This window comes from Embiotoca jacksoni, unplaced genomic scaffold, assembly GCF_022577435.1.
Source record: "Embiotoca jacksoni isolate LCO1_2020_lvr unplaced genomic scaffold, fEmbJac1.0.p SCAF_14, whole genome shotgun sequence".
In the NCBI taxonomy this organism is placed as follows: domain Eukaryota; kingdom Metazoa; phylum Chordata; class Actinopteri; family Embiotocidae; genus Embiotoca; species Embiotoca jacksoni.
Window position 1 is genome coordinate 2590853 of NW_027185274.1, and position 25301 is coordinate 2616153.

Sequence of the window (25301 nt, forward strand, 5' to 3'; positions counted from 1 at the left end):
CAGTTAAAATGATGAAGTATTTCCTAAAACTGTTTGACGGCACGCAGCTCTGATACCACACGCCAATTCAAGCGGTTGGATTATTCATGACGGTCTGCTTATAATGACATTTCCTCAGACTTACATCCTGGTTGCTCATGTCCCAGTACGGCCGCTCGCCGTATGACATCACCTCCCACATGACGATGCCGTAGCTCCACACGTCGCTGGCCGAGGTGAACTTCCTGTAAGCGATGGCCTCCGGGGCCGTCCAGCGGATGGGGATCTTCCCTCCCTGTAATTGAAAGTTGGGCTGATTAATGGAAGCTGACAAGTGAGGTGACAGCCAGACAGACCACTGACTCAGTCGGACACAACACACACACACACACACACACACACACACACACACACACACACACACACACACACACACACACACACACACACACACACACACACACTCACCCTGGTGGTGTACGCAGCCTCGGGGTCGTCCTCCAGCACTCGGGACATGCCGAAGTCGGACACCTTGCACACCAGGTTGCTGTTGACCAGGATGTTGCGAGCCGCCAGGTCGCGGTGGACGTAGCTCATGTCCGACAGGTACTTCATGCCCGACGCGATGCCGCGCAGGATGCCGACCAGCTGGATGACTGTGAAGCGACCGTCGTTCTTCTGCAGATGAAGAAACAGGAAAAGGTTTAAATACAGTTTTTCCTGCAATCGGACTGTCGGCTTAAACATTTTAGAAAGTGTTAGATAATCTTTTTTCAGTTCAAACTATGTTTCACAGATATATACGGACACGTGTTAATGAATACCTACGCACAATAATATAACACATTTATACGTACACTAAAGTTTGAGACAGAAATATAAAATCCTCTTTCATAAACAGTTCAATACTTGATAACACAGAATGACATGTTTGAGTACATACATGAACAATGTGTGCTCATAAGCATGTATGTGTTCATAGATATACATTAAATTATATTTTATTAATTAAAAATAACTTTTTTGAATTTCTAAAAAAAAAAAAATCCATGCAAATATAGACTACATGGATTGTAGTGTCTATGTAGTTGTATGAGGAAACTTTGAAGCCCATTTCACTTATTGAATGTTAATTAGCATTAATTAAAGTTCATTAACCTGTAAAAAGCCTTCACAGCCACGGTTATAGTTCTTTTTAAATGTGCTAAACACTCATGACTGCAGATCATCATATATAAGATTAACACCATGTGGCAGCATGTTATGAAGCATTCATTGCAACTACATTATAGACCCACCGTTACCATAAATGGAGACTACAAAAACATGCTGACAAGGAGCGTTGTGCAACAAGTTGTTTGTTCCGGAAAACACAAAGGCAGCACACCTGCATGTTCCTTTTTAAACTTCTCTTACATATGTAACACTTTGTACTGCATATTAGCTGTTTAAAGGTGCCGAGCGTCACTAAAACCTGAAGTGTAGTGAACCTGAGAAACACCGAGGTGAAACCTGCAGCTGCCTCCTTGTCAGAAAAAACAGTGAGTTGATGGAGGAGAGGATAAAGATTAGGGCCGATGTTTGGGAGGCGACGCTTGTAATTTGGGCCGGATGACATTACAGGAGATAAGATGGGATTCGGTGGTGTCGCGCACAAACATGCATAAATACACACACACACGTGCGCGTGCAGGAACGCATGACTGACCCTCAGGAATGCATCCAGCGATCCGTTCTCCATGTACTCGGTGATAATCATCACTGGTTTACCTGGAGAGAGAGAGAGAGAGAGAGAGAGAGAGAGAGAGAGAGAGAGAGAGAGAGAGAGAGAGAGAGAGAGAGAGAGAGAGAGAGAGAGAGAGAGTGAAAGGCAGATGATTATGGAGGTAAACGATGCACATCACAGCTCGACACAGCAGGGGGGAGGGTCCTCAAGGGAATCTGTGTGTGTGTGTGTGTGTGTGTGTGTGTGTGTGTGTGTGTGTGTGTGTGTGTGTGTGAGGCCATCCATCTCTGTCCCGTAGTGATTTAATTAGCTCGGTGTTACGGTTGCCCTGACGTCCCTCTTCTCTTCCCTGCACATGCAAAGGCATCTCCACAGAAACAAAACACCAGCGCACACAGACACGCACACGCGCACGCACACGCGCACGCACACACGCACGCACGCACGCACACACACACACACACACACACACACACACACACACACACACACACACATACCATCTTGTGTTTATGCAAATATGAAGTGAAGTTGGACGCATTATCCAAAGTCCCATCGCAGTCACCCACCCAGCGTCCCTCTGACTCGCTATTTATGTCACTCACTGTCCCTTTGCCCTCTTTCTCCTCTGCCAACTTTCGACACATCTGTCATTCTCCTGCCAGCTCCCCTCTGTTGCTTCTCTTCCCCCCTCTCTCCCTCGCTCATATCCCCCCTCCTCCCGATCCCTGCCACTCCTCCCTGGCCTCTCTCACCCCGTCCCTCTGCCTTCCCCTCTGCCGTCTCTCTTGGGGGAGCGTCTGTGTCTTTATCTGAGGCGGGACAGGCGGTGGGGAGGGTGGACATTCCCTGGTGGGTCTCTGTCTGTCTTTGTCTCTGAGGATGAGGGGGGGATAGCAGGCGTGAGGAGAGAGAGGAGAGAGAGGAGAGACGGAGGAGAAAAAAAGAAGGAAAGGAAAGGAAAGGAAAGGAAAGGAAAGGAAAGGAAAGGCGGCGGGCTTGTTTTTGTCCCAAAACGGCAGCAAGCTGGTGCCTAACCAGCCATGGCAGCAACACATGCCGAAAAAGTGCTGCCGCAAATTCCTCCTAGGACGCCGTTGTTCTTTGTGTTCCGTTTGGAGTGGCACAGTTAAGGTGGACTTAAAAGCTTACTGCTTCGAAACAGAAGTGCTGACTTAAACCTGCTGCCTGGAGGGGAGCTGGTGTGAAATCTCTCGTGTGCTCCAGCAGAGCTCCTGAAGCGCTGCAGAGCCAGCTGAGGTCTGGAAGGTGAAGTTCCTCCACTCCGCAGCGGGCCGCTCGCCGTGCCAAGAGGCCGTCAGTCACCGCCTTACCCGCCGCGTGATTGGCACGCCATTAATTACAGGGCGCTGCGGCAATGCCCCGAAAAGAGGAAGTGGAGCTAAAGTTGGGGGAGAGCGGAGGCCCTCTTTGTCAGCCATCTTTGTTCCCTTTGTTGTGCCCCTCGGCCCCGGGGCAGCCGGTGATTGACAGCTCTGCAATCAAGTCTGAGGAGCGTCTGACCTGCGACCTTAAACTCTCGCCTTCCCAGCCCCGCCCTCTTCCTTCCAGCCCATTTGCATGCTAATTCCTTGTTTACTGAATACGCCCTGCCGCCTTTGGCAATGAACTCCGGGCAAGGAGCCCCACCAGTGGGCCGATTATCACCTGCCAACAAAACAGGGGCGATGGGGGGCGGGAGGGGAATGCAACAGGGGAACAATATTGAGGGAACGTTGGGTGAATGTTCTCCGGAGGCCCCGGCGTTTTCAGAGAACAAAGATCCGCCCTTTAAAAGCAGATTTTTTTTTTTGAATTAGCACGCTCTTACTTTATGTAAATCAGCCGTTAAACATATCACGTCTTGATTTGGAGCTCTAATGGAGGCTAGGTTTTAATTACACACTCACATGATAGAAACATTAAGTCTATACAGGCTTCAGGATGGTGGACTCCAGCCAGCAGCCTCCAGTGGGGGATTTTTGAACATTTATGTATTTTAGGGCCTATTTGGAGTCCCTCCATAATTAATAAGCCTTAATTGGCTCTGTTGGACATGCCAGCAAACTGAGGCCAGATTGAGAATTCCTTCTAACTTGATTGTAATGGAGAGTGGAGTGCAATTCAAATAATGGATTTTTAATAGATTCCACTGACACACTCAAGTGTGAAGGACTAATTTGCCCAAACCTTGTGTCAAGCTCTCAGAAGTAAGAGTGGAAGGAGGTGGAGTGGGAGTTATGGGATGCCCTTCTTGCTTTGGCTCACCATCCTTTCATGTCGGCTCCTGTCACCGCCGCGTAGCTCGTCTGCTCCTCCCTTCATCTCCCTCCCTCGGTCTCGCTCCGTCTCTTTCTTTCCCAGCCTCCGGTTCAGTAGTTCTACCACCCTCTGCTTTCCCTCTCTGTTGTTCTGTCTCTCCTCTAATCCATCAGCTCCTAACCGCCTCCCTGTCTCTTCTTCTCCGCGTCTCTATTTGCAGCTTGTCTCTGATTTCTCTTCCTTCCTCCTTGTCCATCTGGGCGCCTTTTCGCTGTCTCTCTCGCTCCGTCTCCGCCAGGACTGCGAGGTCATCCCTCCCGCCGTGAGAGGTGTGATAGGTGATAAGCAATTCTGCATGTGCTGCTGTTCACTTTCCGCTCCTCGACCGGACGGAGCGTGTGCGTGTGCGTGTGTGTGTGTGTGTGTGTGTGTGTGTGTGTGTGTGTGTGTGTGTGTGTGCGTGTGTGCGTGTGTGAGAGAGACAGTGTTATCTGGTGCAGATAGAGCCTGGCTGTTGTGTCACGACACCTGAGGGCACTTCATCCGTCTAACCAGAGCCATCACCTGTGGTAGCCCTCACACACATAAGATCAAAGGTGTGCGGATGTCGGCATGTGCTGACAAGACATTCGCACGTGCATACACACACCCGTCGCTGCAGGATTTCAAAGTTGTTTTTTTTTGTGTGTGTGTTTGTTGTGATAAAAAAAAAAATTATTTTGTGAAGATTTTCTCCAAAACTGATATAATTTGGGAAGTTTTTTTTGTGTAAAATTGCGAGTCGAGAAAGAAAAATAAACTTTTTTCAACCCTAACTGATAAAGGAATAAATATGTAATCACCTCCAGTGTGCTCCAGTGCACCGCGTTTTATTAGGTGATGAGAAAACAGCAGCAGAGGATTTCTGATTATAAATGGGGAATTATTTTTGTTAATAAAGCGAGTTTTGTTTGAACAGACTTCCTTTTTGCTGTAATACTTTGAGCACAGCTTCTGCTGACCACATATTTCACTGGAAAAATCCGGGCGATTTTAAAAAATTTCAAGCAGTTTGCTTGAATTCCAGTTAATTATTGCCATTGTAAGATTTTGTGATTTCCTGGAGGGACACACACACACGCACGCACACACACACACGCACACACACACACACACACACACACACACACACACACACACACACACACACACACACACACACACACACACACACACACACACACACACACCTATAGCCTAACATCATGCGGAGGTGTAAAAGTGGGAGAGAACCAGAGAGACAGAGAGGGGAGAGTGCCAAGGGCAGAGGGAGGGAGATTTGGCCGGCGTTTTGTGGCCATGCAGCAGCAGATAGAGGAGGGATAGGGTATCACTCCCTAACCCCAAACACATTTACAGCTGACACCATGATTAATGAGTCTGGTGCCGCGCTACAGGGCCTGTTCCTGGACCCATTAGACCCCTCCTCCCCTCCCCCCACCCGCCTCTCAACTGCCCAGCTACCTCCAACTCCACCTCCCCTCCTTCCCCCACCTCTTCCATCTGGACAGAACCCACCTGGGGATTCCCCCCGATGGGACGTCTGCACAACACGCACAAATACGAGCCTTCGCTTCAGTATATGTGCTAACACAGGTATCCTTTGCGACTTAAGTGGTTGTAAAATACACACCAGAGCACAAACACACATCGTTTGCTGGTAAAGACGGGTTTGTCCCTGCGCTCACCTTTCTCCAAAGTCACCCAAAAACCGCAGACGCAGTTTGTCATGATTTATTGTTACGTTTTTTGGTTTTTAACAGAGACAGCAGAAATGAGTGCCCTTTCTGTGTCATTACAATAAAGTAGTAATTGTGTGTGTAAATGGGGTTGTGTGTGTGTGTGTGTGTGTGTGTGTGTGTGTGTGTGTGTGTGTGTGTGTGTGTGTGTGTGTGTGTGTGTGTGTGTGAGAGCTGAGCTGAGCATGATTCCCATTCCTGAAGCAATTTCCCTCCACAAAAAAACCTTCGTTTCTCGTTTGAGAACCCCTGTCTGGACTTACATTTGGTGACCACGCCCTCCAGGTGGATGATGTTGGGGTGGTCGAACTGGCCCATGATGCTGGCCTCGGACAGGAAGTCCCGCCTCTGCTTGTCGGTGTAGCCGGCCTTCAGCGTCTTGATGGCCACGCAGATCTCCCTCTTGCCCGGCATCTTCAGGCGGCCGCTGCAGACCTCACCAAACTCGCCTGAAAAAATACACAGCGGGGTGCCCAAAGATGTTGAACACAAGCGCTCAGATCCACGGACTATAAATCAAATCACAAAACAGTGTGTGTGTGTGTGTGTGTGTGCGTGCGTGCGTGCGTGTGTGTGTGTGTGTGTGCATGCGTGTCTGTGCACGCGCGTGTGTGTGTGTGTGTGTGTGTGTGTGTGTGTGTGTGTGTGTGTGTGTGTGTGTGTGTGTGTGTGTAAGAAGGCTTCCACTTTGAACATTGATCAGGGTCTCTAATCCCCCACTGCCCTCCTCCCCTCGCGCACTGGAGCAGAGAGAGAGGGGGAAATGGATATTGATTCTTTCTCTTTATTATTTTGTCATTGGATGACTTTTCTGCGGCCACAGGAATAGCACGGACAACATATTTAGCCTCCACTGATTTTTTTTCTTTAACTTGTTGACCTCTACAAGGTTTGAGCGGTAAAACGATGGGTCTTATTTTCATGAAACGGACACCGAATCTTCCGTTAGATAACAATGTTCCTCACTGCAAATGCGCCCCATGAAACTAGGTTTATGATAATTGATTACAAATGGATGAAATATCCAAAACAACATGTCTCCTCACCGATGCCAATAACTTTCTCAATCTTGATGCAGGAGGCGTCGATCTCTTTGGCGAACTCGCGGACGGCTTGGTTGGGGTCCTCGTATGTGAAGGGGTCGACGTATATCCTCACTCCTGAGGGGAGGAGAAAGGAAGGAAGCAAGCGAAAGAAAGAGAGAGAGAGAGAGAGAGAGAGAGAGAGAGAGAGAGAGAGAAAGAAGCGAGTGAAAAAAATGAAGGTTAATTCATTCCAGCAACAACTCTCCATCTGTTCTGTATTTCCATCATGCTGCAGGCTACACCGCCTCCTCTGTGGATCCTCCTCCTCCTCCTCCTCCTCCTCCTCCTCCCTCCTCTCCATACCTCGCTTCACACTCTGACTCCGTTGCATTTCTTGTCATCGTGGCTGACTCCAATGAAGACGGAGCTCATTAACTTGAAATTTTTGTGGCACGCAAGCAGCAATGCCAATGACTTGATAATGAGGTGTTTGGAGCATGTTAAGATGCAAGAACATTAACTTCAAAATATTTTTTTTTTCTCCTCCTCCATTTTATGGGCTTCATTTGCGGTTTAGAGTGCGCGCACGTGAGCACACCTGACAGCGCTAATGGGCCTCAGTTATAGAGTGTGCAGGTGGAGTGTTAACTAGCAGTTACCTTGATGCAAGTGCTTCTCTTCATCAGAGTCCTGCTTGGCTTTGCTGTATTTACTCCTTCTGGGGGCAAAAAGAGCAGAGCGGTCAGTCACAGTGGATTTTAAAGGTTTTAAATGTCAAAGCATGTGTGTCTCATGTAAAAAAAAACAAAAAAAACCTTATAATCACAATATTAATAATGGAGCACAAGTGTCAATCACGTCAGTAAAAACCAAAACCAAGACTCCACAACCCACACCATTATGTAAGGTGACGCAATCACTGATGACACATTCCTTTTTGATATTATTAATGTCATTACAAAGAAAGAAATCATTTTAAATGTTTTGACTGTTGTGGCACTTAGATGTGAAGATAAAAGCTTCAAAACATAAGCTTTTTTATTTGTGATGGGAAGATGGACACCACACTACTTTCAATGTAGTAAACATCAAGGGAAGGATATTTAGCTTAGCTTAGCATAAACAATGGAAACAGCTCGCCTCTAAAAAAAAAAAAAAAAAAATCAAGTAGCAACTATATTAAAGCTCACTAACTCGTGTATGACCAAAATTAAAGTGTCGAAAGTGTTTTTCTGTGTGATTCCCAAATTCTGAACTTTTCCTTTAAGGTTAAATATGTCCACCACGCTGAGGTAACCTGCATCACCAAGTCGGTCACAGTAAATCACAGTAAAGATTTAAAGACTTGTGCAAGATAAGTAGATATGATTAATGATTTTGAGATATTTTACCTCATTTAAATGGACATATAACCTGCAATTATTTCATAGTTACAGTAACTAGATAATTAAGATAACAAAATGTTTCATACAATTTGATGTATTTTTATGCAAAAAATAAACAAACAGTATACATAAAATAGTTCAAATCAGCTTCAGTATCAAACTGCAGCTAAAACATAATGCATAAGTAATAATAATAATAATAATAATAATAATAATAATAAACATTCAATCAAAATATATAGATAGTAGAAGAGTCTGTTACTTTTAATAGTTTTAATGTATTTTGCTGATAATAATTTTACTTTGGTTAATTACATATTTCAGAGTCCAGTGATATTTGTGAAGGTTTTTGAAGGGCACTGATCATTCAACAACAACAACAACAACAACAACAACAACATGGAGCAGAGGCCAGACGGGTGTAAAAGCTATAAATCAATCGCGAAGAAGATGCACTTAAATCCCTCCGAATCCCTCAAGCAGCCTGACACCTGGCCTTATATTGATGTGTTAGGGTCAGTGGTGGAAATGACCAGATGTGAGACATTGTCATTGTGTAATGACGGTAAACGGTTGCATGATTACAGTCCCTCCCCACAATCACAGGATGGCCGCGGCAGCACAATGACAGTGGCCGTCACATGCATATAAAAAAGGGCTGAAACAACCACCTGCTTGGCTGGATAGAGAGGAGACACACACACACACACACACACACACACACACACACACACACACACAATCAGCAGCCCTCTTCAATCCCCATCATCCTCAATACACACACGCAAGCAGTGATCTAGCTTCCACATAATGAGGCACATACTGTGCACACACATGCAGGAACTAACACACAAGCTAGAAACACCACACACACAAAACTTAAGGATATGTGGACACTCACTCTCACACACACACACACACACACACACACACACACAGAGACACACACACACACACACACACACACACACACACACACACACACACACACACACACACACACACACACACACTCAGGGGGTGAGTGTGGTTAACACCCTGAGGTGAGGCAGCCCCATCTGCATGTAATCCCATCTGTGTGACGCTGCTTTGTCCTGCTCGCTGGTTAACACCCCGAGATTGGGTCACTGCAAATCCACCTGATGCCTCTCCGTCTCGGTCCCTCTGTATTCTATCTAATACTTTTCATTGCCTGCTTATCTCGTTGTGCACCTTCCTGTCGCTCTCCCTTTCTCTCTCTCCCGGTTTTTTATTTTTTTGTCCTTTCTCTCTCATTCCCTTCACGGCGGTCAGCAAACCGCAGCAGGGGGAAATAACTCGTGGCCAGGATTACAGCCACTATCTGAGAGATAGAGGGAGAGGGATTTTTGTGTGTGTGTGTGTGTGTGTGTGTGTGTGTGTGTGTGTGTGTGTGTGTGTGTGTGTGTGTGCTGAGGGGAGGGATGCGAGCAGCCGGAGGGGGGTGCAGAGGACAGGGAGCGAGGGGTCGCTGATTGCATCTCTTCAGCTGTCGGAGCTGTCAATCACGTCTCCGGTGTGGCGAGTCATCACTCATCCGACGTGAGCGAGTTGCACTAGCTGTCTGGCTCAGAGTGTGTGTGTGTGTGTGTGTGTGTGTGTGTGTGTGTGTGTGTGTGTGTGTGTGTGTGTGTGTGTGTGTGTGTGTGTGTGTGTGTGTGTGAATTTTTAGAGTGACTTCCATCTCCTGACAGCTACTTTTCCCCGGCACTAAGCAAGACATCCCTCATCTGGGTGGCAAGAGGGAGAGACAGAAAGCAGAAGGGACGTGAGGGAGTGACGAAGCTCACCTTCGGCTGATGACGAAAGCACTGATGAGGATGATGAGGAGGACCACGCTGCCCACCACCGACACCAGCAGCACCGTGGAGTTGGCCCCGTCACCGATAATGGGAGCCGGAACTGTGGAAAGAAAAAAAGAGGGGAAAGAAAAGGGAGAGACAAAAGAGCAAAGTCAATATGATTGCGCTCAATGGAGTCACCGCACATGAAAGAGCCCGTGTGCATTCTGTGTTTGTCACACTAACTGATCTCCCTCCCACTTCCTCCCCACGTCTGCTCCCTCTGCCTCCGTTTTTACAATCCGGCCCATAAAGTCTCCTGTTTGGCACGCTCCATTGAGAGACAATGACGAGCCATTAGGACGGGTGCTTGACCGTGTCATTATCATGCGCTGCCGTTTCCATCTGCATTACAAAGGGGACACCTGGGCTTCCAGCGCATCTCCGCGGCCCCTTTGCATCAGAACTGTTCACATTATGTGGAAGAATATTTACGAGACAACATCTGAATGTGAGGAGAACATTCAGGTTTGAGTGATCACATATTACAAGGTTGTTTTTCCAAGTCGAATAAAGTCAAGTTTAATTCAGCTACATAGCCCAATATCACCAATATCTCCCAAAGGGCTTTACAAGCTGGACAGCATATGACCTTTGACCCTTAATACAGATCAATACAAAAATGGGAAGAAATTTTTGACGAGCAACAGAAGAGCATCTCTCCTTATTGATGTTGTGTGTAAAGAGTAGACCAACATAGAAAAAAATGATGTAAATAAAAAGGATGAGCAAATCTCAGATTGTTAAATAATATGAAGAATATGAATCGTTATCCTCTTAACATTCACATTTTCCCATGTATTTCCCTTTAAGTAGCTTTAGGGTCATGCTTTTCTTGTAGCTGCTGCCTCAAAAGGAAATCTTTAGAAAGTTCCGTGGATCTGAATGAGTTTTGGCTGAACTGCATGACATTGTAATGACCGGGAGGCTAATTTGAAATTGTGATCAGAGTCCACCCACACAGTACTCTTTTTATCTTGGGGTTTTTACAGGTTTGACGTGCTTTCATGTCTGGAAACTGAATCTTAAACTGATAAATGTTAAGGGGCAGTGATGAGAAGCAGAAGTAGCTGTCAGCAGTTTATAACTAAACATGTCAGAAATGGTATCATTCGTCAAAAACCCACATAGTTTGAAGCATCTGCTGAGACTCAGACTTGACTATAGAAGCTCTTCAAGTTGCCAGTCAGGTGCTAGAGCACGATATCATTTGTCTTTTCTGGAGGACGGCTATTTTGATTAATGGCTGTGCAATGACAGAGACAAACTCGTAAAAGATGCCATCATTGCAGGCTTTTTCAGAGCCTGGCATCGAACCTCTCCGCCTCTCTGTACTGACGTCATGGAGACGAGCTGAGAGGAGACGGCGTGGCTGAACTCACCAGAGTTGGTCATGAACTCAAACGGGCCGCTGAATTCCCCGTAGCCGGCCGCCGTGCGAGCGCGCACATGGAAGACGTAGGAGGTGAGCGGGGTGAGGCCCTTGATGTCAGTGTTCCTTGAAGAGGTTTTTATGATCCGGTAGCTTCTTTCATTCTGGTCCTGTGGAAGACAGAAAAACCGCAGATGACTCAAAGGCTCAAGACACGATTCTATTTTGGAGAATATTCACTAAGAGAGACTTCATCTCGCCTGGAGCCCCTCACCTTCTCGTAGTACTTGACCTCATACTCCAGTATGACCCCGTTGGCTCTGTCCGGTGGCTGCCAGGCCAGCGAGATGGTGTGTCTTGTGATATCCTTGGCCTGGATGGAAGTCACTGGAGAAGGAGCTGGTGAGACGATCAAAGACAGAAAAAAAAAAAAAAAAGAAGATGAAAAACCGTTTAGCCCGCTGCTTCCTCCCATCCTCCATGTTGTTCTCAGCCTCGGAGACACTCTGTCTGTTTTGTGCTGCTCTCCTAAATCCCTCCCCCCTCCCCCTTACTCCCGCTGACAGAGTGAAACAGCGGGCGAGGCCACAAGGCAATCACTTCCATTTCTCTTTGAACTTGGCTTCTATTCAAAATGGCAGGCGTTACAGAGCTGTATATGGCCACACAGCAGAATTACTAATGCTGGAGTGTATGGAAATACTCTGCTTCTGATCTAATGGTTGGCATCAATAAAACCGATCCAGGTTTCCCTCCGCTGACACGTTTAGCCCGTCAGCCACTTCTCATGACTTCATTTTTCTCTGTTTTCCCAGGTCACCTTGGGAAACCGTGCGCTGCTACAAGGTGCACGATTAAAATGAAATGAGCTCCATACACCTTCGCAGATTTTTTTTTTTTTTTTTTTGGTCTTCAAGAGAGCAAATCAATTGGTTTTCATTAAAGCTCCGGTGCACAATCTTATCTTCAAGCCCTCTCTACTGCAGCTGATAATGAGGCCATATTTCAAGCAGCCACGCTATCTGCGTTCAGACGCCTTTAACATGTGAAGGTTAAAGCACTGATAATGGCTTACACTCGTCTCCTCCCTCCAGTGCGTCACCCCTGCACAAATCAAACCTTTATCTTCGGGGAGTGTGACAACACTAAAATTGGGTCACACACACTGTCAATGTAGCAGAGAGAATATAGGCGGAGGATAGATAGTGTCGTAAACAGAGGCAGGCTCATGTGAAGATACGACAGGTGGAGTTAAAGAGCGGGCGACGAAAAGGTACACAACTAAACCGCAGACACACAAAAGATATGAAACACATATTTCGAGCGCTTTGGGGGTTCTAGCTTCGGAGTTTAAAACCTCTGTCACGTTCACACAGGGGTCCCAAACAGCCCAACAAAATGTATTCTCCATGAAGCCAGAACAACATCTCCACTCACGCCCAGGTACGTTTCTTTATGGCATCTGCTCGCACCAGTTCACAAGGAGTGACTCTCTTGACCTCTGCTCCCCAGTGATGACTGTAACCGTACTCGTACTGGACCATCTGCCTTTTAAAAAATTACAGTGGGATGATTAATGAGGGGTTCGCGGTCCGCCGATTATGATTGGATTATCTATGACATTATATACATCCTCATCACATGGACCAGGGGCTCCAGGGAGCTTAGCCTCTGAGCTAACACTAACAAAACCCTTGCTTTTAGCCGGGGATTGAGTTCAAACGGGCCTGGAATTCAAGCACCGGGCCGTGGATTGAGTTTCAGTGGGGCGAAGAAGCGTCAGGAGAGGAGAGGAGAGGCTGGGGGTGACGGTGGGGTGGCAGGGGGTCTGTGACTGGTGGGGGCTGATATTGAGATGGAGAGGGATGGGATTGCAGACTCGGTAAATAGATTAACCCAAGGCTGTGTCATCCTGTTGGCCTAATGTGTTGCGTCTCCGTTAAACAATTAGATGGCGGCCATTTGTATCCCTCCGATCAATCTTACCCGGCAGCGAGAGCCAATTTGAAGGCTCTCCCCGGGGCCGACCGAGGACGCTCCGACTTCAGAAGGAAAACCCCTGAGGGGTTCACGGGGCCTTCGTTCCCTGGCAGTAATCCGCACATCTATCATTCTTCCAAAGATGACAGATATGGCGACTTAATCGTGTTCCGCTGCTCTTGTTGCGTTTTTTTATTTTTCCCTCGACTAATGTGAGGCTAAAGATGAGTGATTTTCTGAAAGGCCTCGTCTCAGGTTCATTACATGACACAGCAGCTCAGACGCGAAAGATGTGATCCATCAAGGTCGAGTTTTATACCCTATTAAAGATAAATCGGTCAGCTGAATTCCTAAAAAGCAAACTGATACAATTTTAAATATTATCAAACCGTGTGTGCACAAATTCTACACAAAACGGACATTTTTGACCCGAGGCTGCGATTTGGGCAGAACGTGTTCGACTGGCTGGTACCTCTGTGCATGAATTTAAACATGCGGGGCGATCTGTAATTTCTTACCGCCTCCTGAAAGCGTGGGCTCAACACGCTGGTGGAATAATAAGTGTGAGATGCAATGAATATTCAGATCCCATTTCAGAATTGGGCTCTCCAAAAAAATAAAAAAAAGTCCCACACACACAGTAGACACACACACACACACACACACGCACACACACACACACACACGGCAACACAAAGGACCTCATTACACACACAGAAAGATAGAAATTCACAGAGAAAAAACACACACCTCGTCCCATTATCTCACACAGGCAGCACAAACTCAATCACACCACCCGTGCTTACATTATAATGAGGAAACACCTGGTGGAGGCACACGGATGGAGTTCAGGGTTTGGTTTGAAAGGATATTGGAGGCCGTTTTTAGCAGATGGTGGTGAGGTTTTGTCTTGTTGAGCGAGCGGGTTTATCTTTGCGAGCGCGTTCATCACAGAGTATTTGTGCTGCGAGGAGCATCTGCGGTCGGCGCGGGCATTTGCACGAATATGCGCTCGATTATAGCCTGACAATAAAAAAAAAAAAAAAAAAAAAAAAAAGAGACGATGGGAGGGGGAGGGGGAAGGGCTGCGCACATGTGGTTGCCAGATTGGAGCCTGGTTGCCAGATTTGAGTCACTCAATTTCGCTGCCGCCGAGGAAAAATAGTCGAAGAGGGAGCCGTTTTTTTTTTTTTTCTTTTTTTTTTTTTTTTAGGGCTGTCGAGAAAATGGCTCCTGCTTACAACATCTCCCCCCTCCAACACCGCCCGGCCAGCCTCCACCTCCCCGAACACATTTTCCACATGTACTTCTGTCCGGTTCGCCAGAGTGATGGAAACTCACACACATGTGCGCTGACGGACGTGCCCACACACACACATCATCTCTCATGCACTAATTCACTTTTAGTCACCTAAGCCTGCCAAGTATTTTGTATCAGGACATAAACACCTCTCTGTCAGACTCTCTCTTTCCCCCTTTTTCACACACACACACACACACACACACACACACACACACACACACACACACACACACAGCCCATAAAAGGGGGGAGAAAACATCCATTTACAGCCAGGGGTCAGTTCAAAGCTTGGACATCTCTCCCTCTCCTCAGGCAGGCCGGGTGAAAGGGTTCCACGCCGGCTGATTTACGACGCTGGAATTGTTCATGGCGACACATGGAATCTGACCTCCTCATACACACATACACATGCATGCCTGGTCACAAATGCACGATCATACAATCTGGTCTGCTAGCATTTATTTTTCTCTCTACTGCACCATCTTCTTTCATTTTTCCTCTCACGCAAAAAAAAGTGCTCCTCCTTTCCAACCTGCCTACCTCACTTCTTCCTCTCTAGCCGAAATTTGAACTTTTATAGGAAGGCGGGCGGCGGGGGTGTCTTTTCCACAGCACTTATAAATCCTAATAAATCTATCATAATAAATGCGTAATCCACGGTGTCTGGATGCGGGGAGGCGATACAGCGAGAGGGACAGCCACAGATGACTGGCTGGATTACCAGCGGCTGAAACTAGAGCTTCCAAAGCCCCTACCGAGCATTAGCAGGAAGAAATCCAATCAGTCTGGAGCTATTCTCTTTAACACACACACACACACACACACACGAATGCACACAAATTAGAAGAGACACACACACACACACACACACACACACACACACACACACACACACACACACACACACACACGAATGCACACAAATTAGAAGAGACACACACACACACACCCATATGGAGACACAGAGGACATTGTTTGAGAGGCAAATGTGGATCGTCTCCATTCATAGGCGTACAAACATTCTGTGCAGCACATTTTCTTACTTTTAGCCACGCATGCAGTCAGTCCTGCACATGTGAAAACACACACACACACACTAATAGAGCCTCCAGCTGCAGCTTCATATAACTAATCCAGGGGAACAATTGTGAAACATGCAGCGGTGATGAGCCAAAGGCAACATCATCTGTATCTTACAACTTCAAGTCAGCAGATTAGCCTCGAGCAACCTCAGGGGGACCTTTGTGTGTGTGTGTGTGTGTGTGTGTGTGTGTGTGTGTGTGTGTGTGTGTGTGTGTGTGTGTGTGTGTGTGTGTGTAAGTATGTCTTTATATGAATCCATGTCTGAAAGTGTGTGTTTTCGGGAACGACCACACGGACACTTTCGAGGCGTGCTCCGTCACAGCTCCCCCTCATGCCTGTCTGGCAGGACGCGCTGCTCTCCCTCAGGCAGGCAGCACATCCATTCATCTCCATCTTCCTGACCCCAGCAGATAAATCAAGCCACTGTGTCCTTAAATTGCCAGTCCAAGCCCTATTTAAGATATTCGCTTTTCCCATAGATGGAAATTAGTAATAAAAAAAATAAAAAAAGATGACACAAAAAGGCACTTAGCTTGCCACCCAAGAGCAGGGCACTAAAAGAAGAGTGTGGTAATGATCGGCTATAAGCAGGGGAGAGAAGGGAGGGACGGAGAGAGAGGACCCGGGTCATAAAATCCATTTGCACAACAACCGGCTACAAAATGGCTAAATGACAAAGCAACGGGAGGCTCTGAACGCACCCCGGGCTAAAGGTCCGTTCTCCAGCTCTGAAGGAGAGGCTGCATTCATGGGTGGATTCTACAAGAATAATTACATGCACATACACACGCACACACACGCACACACACACACACACACACACACGCACACACACACACACACACACACACACACACACACACACACACACACACACACACACACACACACACACCAGCATTTGTAATGAAGCCTCCGTAGATCAATACAACTCATCTAATTTATTAGCTTGAGAGCTAAATATAGCACGGTGAACCCATCTTCAGCCCGGGCTTCTCATTATGCAAAACTCTGGCGAAATTTTGCAGAAAATCATTTCCCGCTGCCGAGAATCCATCATCCTCCTCAGTAATCACCCAGCCTTCACCCAAATTATTCCCAACTTTAATAAACATGTTTTCACGCGCAGATTGCCCCCAAAAAGTATTTCAAGCATTCAGTGTAATGAACTTGCGCCCTGCATCAAACATGAGCCGGCACACACGCTGAATGCTATCGACACACACACAAACACACACACACACACACACACACACACACACACACACACACACACAAGTCAGGAGACTAACTAGGCTCTTGTGATCTGCAGGAAAAGTGGAAGTGAACCACCTCAGTTACCTAAACAAACGTTCAAATAAATGATTTAACTGCTGTTTTAAAGGTTAAGACTGAAGTTGAATCCATGCTAATGTTGAGTAAAATGGACATAAGTAACCATAGTTACCATGTTTTCTATTGGTAACTGCTTTAATACACCTTGTGCATTCAAAATATGTTGATGGATCCTGATAAACTACATGAATGGAAACCTGCAAGCCAATAACAAACGCATCTTTTTTACGGTGTAGTTTTATTTAGTTACATCCATTCCTGACCAGCTGTCAGGATTTGGCTTAAAAATATGTTTAAAATGTTTAAAATGTGTCATTAAATCTATTCAAAGGTTTCAAAAATATATTGATATGTCAATATTATTGAGCCTTATTACTTATTACTTGAGGTAATCAATGCTCCACTCATGGAGCGCTTTTAACCTTCTTTGAGGAAGCACTTGGACGAGTTATTGGATTCTCACAAAAAATATGACTTATGTGAATGAAAATATGATCTGCGTTCAAAGGCCCGTAAACACTCCCTCCAATCACAACCACCCGTTCACTCAGATCACCTCCGGTCGTCTTACCGGCCTGGTTGGTGGTGACGGTCACCGACACGGCCTGCTCCGGGCCCGGGCTCTGAGGCGACACCCCGTTCACCGCCCACACCTCGAAGGTGTAGTTGGTGTGGGCCTGCAGCTCGTTGATGGACACCCTGGTTCCCTTCAGGCTCAGCTGCTGCGGGCTGAAGTGGATGCCGTTGCCGCACGGTTGACAGCGCCGGCCGTCGGGCCCGCAGCGTTTGCACACCACGTTGTACGTCAGGTCCTGGCGGCCTCCCGAGCTCCGGGGCGGGCTCCACTCCAGGTTCACGGAGGTCTCGTTCACGTTGGAGATGAGGTGGACGGGAGCCGACGGAGGGCCTGCGGAGCCGGAGGGAAAGAGTTGATGGTGTTTAGCAGTGGCGGTTGGAATAAACAGCCAAACGCCCAGCAGGTAGAGTTACATTCATATTTACATGTTCTTACTGCAGAAAGGGAGACATTAGTCATCACATCAAAGTTTTCATTAACGATAGCAGTCTTTTTTTGGTGCGCACTTCAAACAGCCGAGTCTCCCGTGGTTGAGGTAACCGATTCTCTCCATACACACTCATAACAAAGATGTAAACACGCAATAGACTGGGCTGTCCCTTTATAGGGAGCCCAGGCTTCTTCCATTCCCTTTTAATGTCCTGTCCGTTACAGCGCGGGAGGATCCAGTTTCACCTCAGTTAATTCAGAAATGTTAACTGAAATCCAATAGCAGAGCTCTCAGATTCATGTGTCGAATCAGCTGCGAGGTGGCGGGCTGCCTGCCTGGCTGGTCCTGCCGCTAACAGCGGGGCTTTATGGCGCCGCGCTCAATAACTTTACACAAAGTTTGCTTTGGACCCTGTTACCAAGTTCCTGCTGTGATGTAAAACCTGCAAGCTCTACTTTTATACGGCGAGCAGCTCCTCAGATACGTGACACAAACTCCCCAGCGCATCAATCCCAATTTACATGTCAGCTCTGTTGTAATTAATATGTTTTTTTGCGTTGCTTTCAAACATAAGCGGCGGTAATTGACTTAACTCTGCCTTTCTCTCCCTCTCTCTCGCCCCACGTCTCTGTTTTCCCTGTCTCGCTCGGTCGCTCGCTCTCTGACTAATGAAGCGCACGCGAGCAGGCTGGGGGGATCGATGCAGGGTGAAATATGAAAGCCAGTCGGGCCGCGGACTAATCATTTCACAACGGAAATTAATTATCAGTGTTATTTTTGGAGGAGCGGAGTGGCAATGAGTGATTTCACAGAGACACGGAGAGGAGCAGACAGGACAGTGTGGCGGAGGGTGTGTGTGTGTGTGTGTGTGTGTGTGTGTGTGTGTGTGTGTGTGTGTGTGTGTGAGAGAGAGCATTTGGTCGCCCGAGGAGTAAGAAGTGCGCTTCAGTGCACGAGAGTTGCCGTATTATTGGAGACGAGGAAGTTCAGTTTCACCCGCCACTCGTGCATTCTTTCTCATGCTGTATGTGGAGCCAGTGTTACGGTGGCAGGGTGGTGCTGAATGAGCTGAGGGGAGGGACGAGATGGGAGACGGACAGAAGGAGAAGACAAACACAGTCTGTTCATCCAGACAGCAGAAAGCCTCTGATTAGTATGGAAGGAGCAAGGTCTGGGTGTGTGTGTGTGGGGGGGGGGGGGGGGGGGGGGGGGGGGGTCTGTTTAACTGCACACGACACAAGACGGTGGGATGCAGAGTCGACCAGAGGTGGAAAAAGTTTTCAGCTTCTGTTCTTAAGTAAAAGTAGTAACACCACACTGTGCACATAAAACGTATCAAGTATCAAAAGTAAAAGTACACACTCCGCAGTAAATGCTCCCTGTCAGTGGTTTAATATACATAATGGTTTTCTGAGTAATGTATTACTGTGCATTTTAGTGCTGTAGTTATTTAAGGTTGTGCTTATTTGACTGACTTTAATTACTGTTGCAGTTAAATCTGCAAGTAATGCACCGTTAGCTTATCATATGTTTGTGTCGTTTTTATTTTGTAGGAACCACGTATCTCTGAAAAGTCAACAAGCTGAGAAAATCCAAGCATTTTCTTGTGAATGCAAATGACGTTTCATGATGTCTTTAACTCAAAAGGAACATTTAATCCTTTGGTTTAGCAGAATAATTCAAAATCACCAAATACGTGGTTTTCACTGGATACATTTGCATAAATTGGAAATAGCAAAGTACGAGTACCTCAGATTTGTACCAAAGTACGGTACCTACTTGAGTAAATGTACCTAGTTACACTCCACCACTGAAGTAGACTGTGTTAATATTAGCAACGTCCTCTTACCAACTGCAGCCTTCGATGAAAATAATGATAAAGCACCCCCCCCCACCCACCCACTCTTCCTCTCTTGCTCTTTCACCTCGTTTGCTTCTTAGTTACAGATCAGATGGGGTTTCTAACTGAAGGTGTCCACACAAACTGTAATTATAATAGGGTTGCTGTGCTTTGTTTACATAAGCTCTTTATACTGATACTCGATATCATTCTGCCGGCGATACTGGGCTGTTATCTGGACTTACGGTGTCATAAACTGAACAGGACAAAGGTGGTAAGGCGGCTTTAGTAAAGGACGTTTAGTGTGAAGCTGGAGATAATCAGTTTAGTTCAGCATTAAGACTGAAAGTAGAGGAAATCACTTCTTACTTGGCTTTCACTGTATATGTATTCAACCAAGCAGATATAGTGTGTTCCTGAGTGGGCTGTGGAAAGAGCCAGGCTAACCGTTTCCCTCTGTTTTCAGTCTTTATGCTAAGCTAAGCTAACTGAATCCGGGGGCCAGCTTCACATTTAGAACGCAAGTAACATCAATCGTCTCTCCTCACTCATATATGTGCAAGGAAGTCCTGTAATGTGAGAAGTATTATCAGAAATACCAACATGCTAAGATTTGAATGTGTGCATTGGCATGTGTGTGTTAATCCACTTTTATTGTGTTTGTTTGTTGCTATGACAAACGTGGCAACAGCTGTATAACTTTACGGCTGTATAAAGTCTTAAACACATTCCATCATGTCAGTATACCTCCCCGCATTCCACACACACACACACACACACACACACACACACACACACACACACAGTACCTTTGGCTGTACCTGTCGCTCTCCCAGAATGCACCACTGGGAGCAAGGGAGCGTGGGAGAGCCGTCGGCTGTGACTGACACCCGGTAATTAATCCTGGGAGAGAGAACGGCGAGGGGAGACGGGAGCGCAACGCTCCTGCAACCTTCATACAACGTTAGCTCAACATGGCCTTAAAATTCACTCTCCTTATGGGAGGAATCTAGAGGGAGACTTTGAAAGTTTCTCCTGAAGAAAGTTGGTGATTTCCTCCGTCTACTTTTCCGTTCGTTTATGGCCTCGCAATTTGCTCGGAGCCTTAATTCTTTCTTTCCTGCCGCTCCTTTGCTTCCACTTCCTTCCTCCTTTAATCTGTCTTTCTCATTGTGACTCCCATTCTCCATCTTCCTCCCGTCCTCTCCTCCTCTTTCGCCTCCCTTCACCTCTCTGTCTTTCTGTGTCTTCCTATCAGTAATTGGTACCCGCGTGTTGTGCATAGCCGAGTTAGATCGCGGGCTAAATTGGCCCGAGCGTCGACCCCGCTATTACCATCCGGCTGGGATTCATTCAATGCCCCCCTCGAGTCCTTTCCCGCTCTGCGTTCATTCCTCACGCCGTCCCTCCCTCTTCCTCCGCAAAACCACTGCTAAGAAAACTGAGGAAAAATCTGAGAAACACATCAAGGCCCAGCAGAAAGCCCAAAATAGAGAACCCTCCTCCTTTTAACCTGAACACAGTGGAGCAACCAGCTCCCATGGGTGTCTGTCCCTGGTCCTCATTACTGCCCTGTGGTGTGTGTGTGTGTGTGTGTGTGTGTGTGTGTGTGTGTGTGTGTGTGTGTGTGTGTGTGTGTGTGTGTGTGTGTGTGTGTGTGTGTATTTATTCTCAGTCATTCATGTGTGTTCACTATATTACCGTATATTTTAATATTGGTAACTAACGGTTATAAATTGATTAAGCTGCGTGTTGTGTTAAGTGATGTTTTCTACCTGTTGACTTTATAGACAACTTGATTAATGTATTATGATATCAGCCTCTAAATTAGGTGGAATGAAATTGATAAAACCATTTTTTATTTTTTTTTTGCCTATGCATCTCAGAGGAGTTTTTAGAAAAATAAAATAAAATGAATCAAAGCAACAAAAAAGTTTCTCACAATCTAAGAAAATGAAAAATAAACGACAATGAAGATTATACAAGCGATGAAAATCTCTAATATTCTGCTTTTAAATAGTAATATAACTAATTTATCCTGCTCACACAGGTTGATCCAAAGAGTCGGAGGAGAACAATCGGACTGGCTATTGTTTCTAATCTGGAAAGCGAATGTTTCAATCAAATGTAGTAAATGGCGCTGACAGCCACAATACAGCAGGAGCAATGGTGTCGCACACAAACAGCCGCGCAGTGATGACATTACACAACATCCACTTTTAATCATCATCTTGCATCGCTAGACCGCGAGCTAAGAGAGGGGGAAAAGCGTTTTCAATTACCCTCTCTCACACACACACACACACACACACACACACACACACACACACACACACACACACACACACACACACACACACACACACACACACACGTGCTCCCCAATTACCAGAGATGCTGGCTCTTTCCCAGCCTGACCTTCTGGCGAGGCAAACTGGGAAATGAATTTAAGAGGGTTCTTTTTTTTTTTTCCTTCATCTGTTCATGACTCTGAGTGGGTTTTGAGAGAGAGTGCAATGCGGAATGAAAACAAAATACGGATGAGGAAGGATGTGTGAGTGACAGTCGTAATTACAGAGCTCTTAACATGTGGGCGAGAAGTAAAAAAAAAAAAAAAATGCACGGGGAAGGAAAACAGCAGTCGACAGACGGGGTGAGAGTTCAAAGATCACATGTTGACCGGCTGACGAGGCGGGGCAAAGGTCGGTGAGAGCGTCGGGCTAATGTTCAGTTCCCCAGCGCGGATTCAGGAATGCGGCCGAGATGGCAGAGCGGGGTCCTATAAAAGTAATAAGCTTCGACAGCTGTTGCTTGCAGCAGCCGTTGTGAAACGCCGTCCTGACTAACAAGACAATTGGGATGACCTCCCAGCTCACCCGTTAACGGAGAAGTAGTGCTACAGTTTGCAAGTGATGTGGTCCAACAGTGGGGGATGGCGGGGGAGGGGGGTAATTAATTACAAGGATTTTATTTTCATTTTTTTTTATATTTGGGAATTTAGCGATATTTAATAAAACCACAACAGGTAATTTAACATGTATTAAAAGTAGGTGAAATTCTATTAAAGAATAAAAAATACTAAATCACAGATTTTTCTATTATGATTTGCAGCAGAGCTACTTTGTAGTCGAAGAATACTGTTTTTCTTGGGGGATTCATAATCAGCAGCTCAAATGCTTTATTTTTTTTCATCTTCTTGTTTTCGTCGTTAATTTCTATTACAAGAAGTTGAAAACCCAGATGGAGCTTGTTTGCTGAAAACAACATTCCAAGCTGGAAGATGTCTTCTTGCAACAGGAAACATGAAGCAGCTTTTGAAGATGTTTGGACATGAAATCCCAGGCCAAATAGCAGTTTGATTAAAATTTGGGACGCTCGTTGCAAAAAATGGGTTAGTAATGAAAAACTTGATGCTATTTAGTGGGTAAGAGTCGCAACACATTATTTTAATTATTGGATAATCTGCTGATTATTTTCTCACTTGATCAATTTATCATTCGATCTATAAAACATTAGAAAATATGAATAAGCTCGTTACAATTGCATTGAGCCCAAGGTGATTCAGTTTAATGTAAGCAAATTCGTAAATTTTGAAAAGCTCGACTAATGAGACATTTTTATTTTTAAACTGACTTAAAGGTCACATATTTAATAAGGTTTAAAATTATAAAACAGGTCGAGGTGCAGTATAAGTACTGTGAAACTGTCAAAATGTTCCAGAAACGCACACAGCCCGCACTCAGCTAATGTGTTGTTTTTGGACGTCCTTTAATTTGTGATGTCACAAATTCACACTCTTATGTCCGCCCGCAGCACACCGCACTGTTCAACATTTTATTGGAAGAAAACAACAAGTGGTCATTCCGTCACGGAGCTAGCATGCCACAAGATTAGAGAAAACCTGTGGTTGCCCAAGACTACAAATTAATAAAAAATTAAGTGTACAATATGGGATGGGACCTTTAAATTATTTAATTCTTTGTCAAAACTGTTGACACTTGGGGCAACCTGATGGCCAAGTGGTCACAAATAATTATATTTAAAAGAAAAATACTAAGCAATTAACATTTTGCACTACCAAATGATGAATCCAGTAATTGTTAAGCACTCTACAGTGTTGCCAGTTTAAATGACACAAGTCCATAAAAGCTTTTCTATTGTATTTGCTGATGAAAGTAAACTTTTTTTTTTATGTTTAATGTCAGCTGAAAAATCTGTTAAAAAAAACTGATTAATCAGCACATCGCACCATAGATTAAGCCAAAATTTAACAACTTTGGCTCTTGAATATATTCTGCAGTAGAGTATTATTTATGATACCGTTACGTAGATACCGTACTACTAGGGAATAATTACTGATGTGTAAGCGGGAGGGAGTTCATCTACTCGTCTGATTCACTGAATTGTTTCACCGAGTGATGAATCCACAGGAACTTGACAGAACGGTGAGCCAACTATGAGCTAAACAACTTAACAGATGTTTTGGTTGTTAAAATTGCTTCATGACACATACTCACTCAAACACAAACGTCTGTCAAATGAAAGTATAAATCTTGATTTTTTTATTTTTTTTTTCCCTGGGAAATGAGAGTGTTGGGATTTGTGTGTTACGTGTTTTTTTTTTCTGTTTGCGCTCTGTGTATATTTCAACCCGTATGAACTCCCAGTTTCATGCCTCAGAGAGGGAACAAAGTCTAAAATAAAGGGAAGAAGTGTCATTATAGGAAGCAGGATTGTTAGCAGAATTTGTTATCACAGACGCGGTGAGTCAGAGGGTCGGGTCGGAAGAAGCAGATTCACAGACGGTTGACTCACGGCCTGATGGAGGAAAGTGAGGACACACGCCGAGAAATATAACACAGAATACCTTCTTTCAGCTTGATGCATTCCTCTATTTAGTTCCTTTTTCTTTCAACTTCACAGCTTCACCCTCTGTCTTTATCACATCTTATTCGTTCTCAGCATACATCTCCAGCTTTTCATCTGCCCTTGTTTTCCCACCTCTTTTTTGTCACCTCCCCCGAACATTTAAGCTCAATTTGTCGTTCCCCATTGTTCACACCACCGTCTACTGTTTGGCAGTCTATCTGTGGAGGACTGAATCTGGGATGCAGTGGTTTATACCTCCATTAGTCCTATGTCACCATGACTGATCACTAAGTACCACCTGGAATCAAAAGACACTTATTAAACCAGCGGGCGCCTGCTTTCTGTTTGCGCAGAGTGATTGTCTGTATGTGTGTGTGTGTGTGTGTGTGTGTGTGTGTGTGTGTGTGTGTGTGTGTGTGTGTGTGTGGTGTGTGTGTGTGTGTGTGTGTGTGAGGGGGTAATTCAGGCTGACAATGACTGTGAAGGCAGTCATTCTAT

At 45.7% G+C, this 25301-nt stretch overlaps 1 protein-coding gene across 1 annotated transcript in view; it reads right to left on the reverse strand.

Moving 5' to 3' along the window:
* Positions 1-25301, reverse strand: part of epha4l (eph receptor A4, like) — a 59620-nt gene that overhangs the window by 9009 nt on the left and 25310 nt on the right. Inside the window, 10 exon segments of the mRNA XM_069147454.1 lie at positions 125-274; positions 448-657; positions 1688-1749; positions 6009-6194; positions 6792-6905; positions 7430-7488; positions 9964-10075; positions 11397-11556; positions 11661-11785; positions 17659-17994. Of these exon segments, the coding sequence (XP_069003555.1) occupies positions 125-274; positions 448-657; positions 1688-1749; positions 6009-6194; positions 6792-6905; positions 7430-7488; positions 9964-10075; positions 11397-11556; positions 11661-11785; positions 17659-17994 (1514 nt within the window).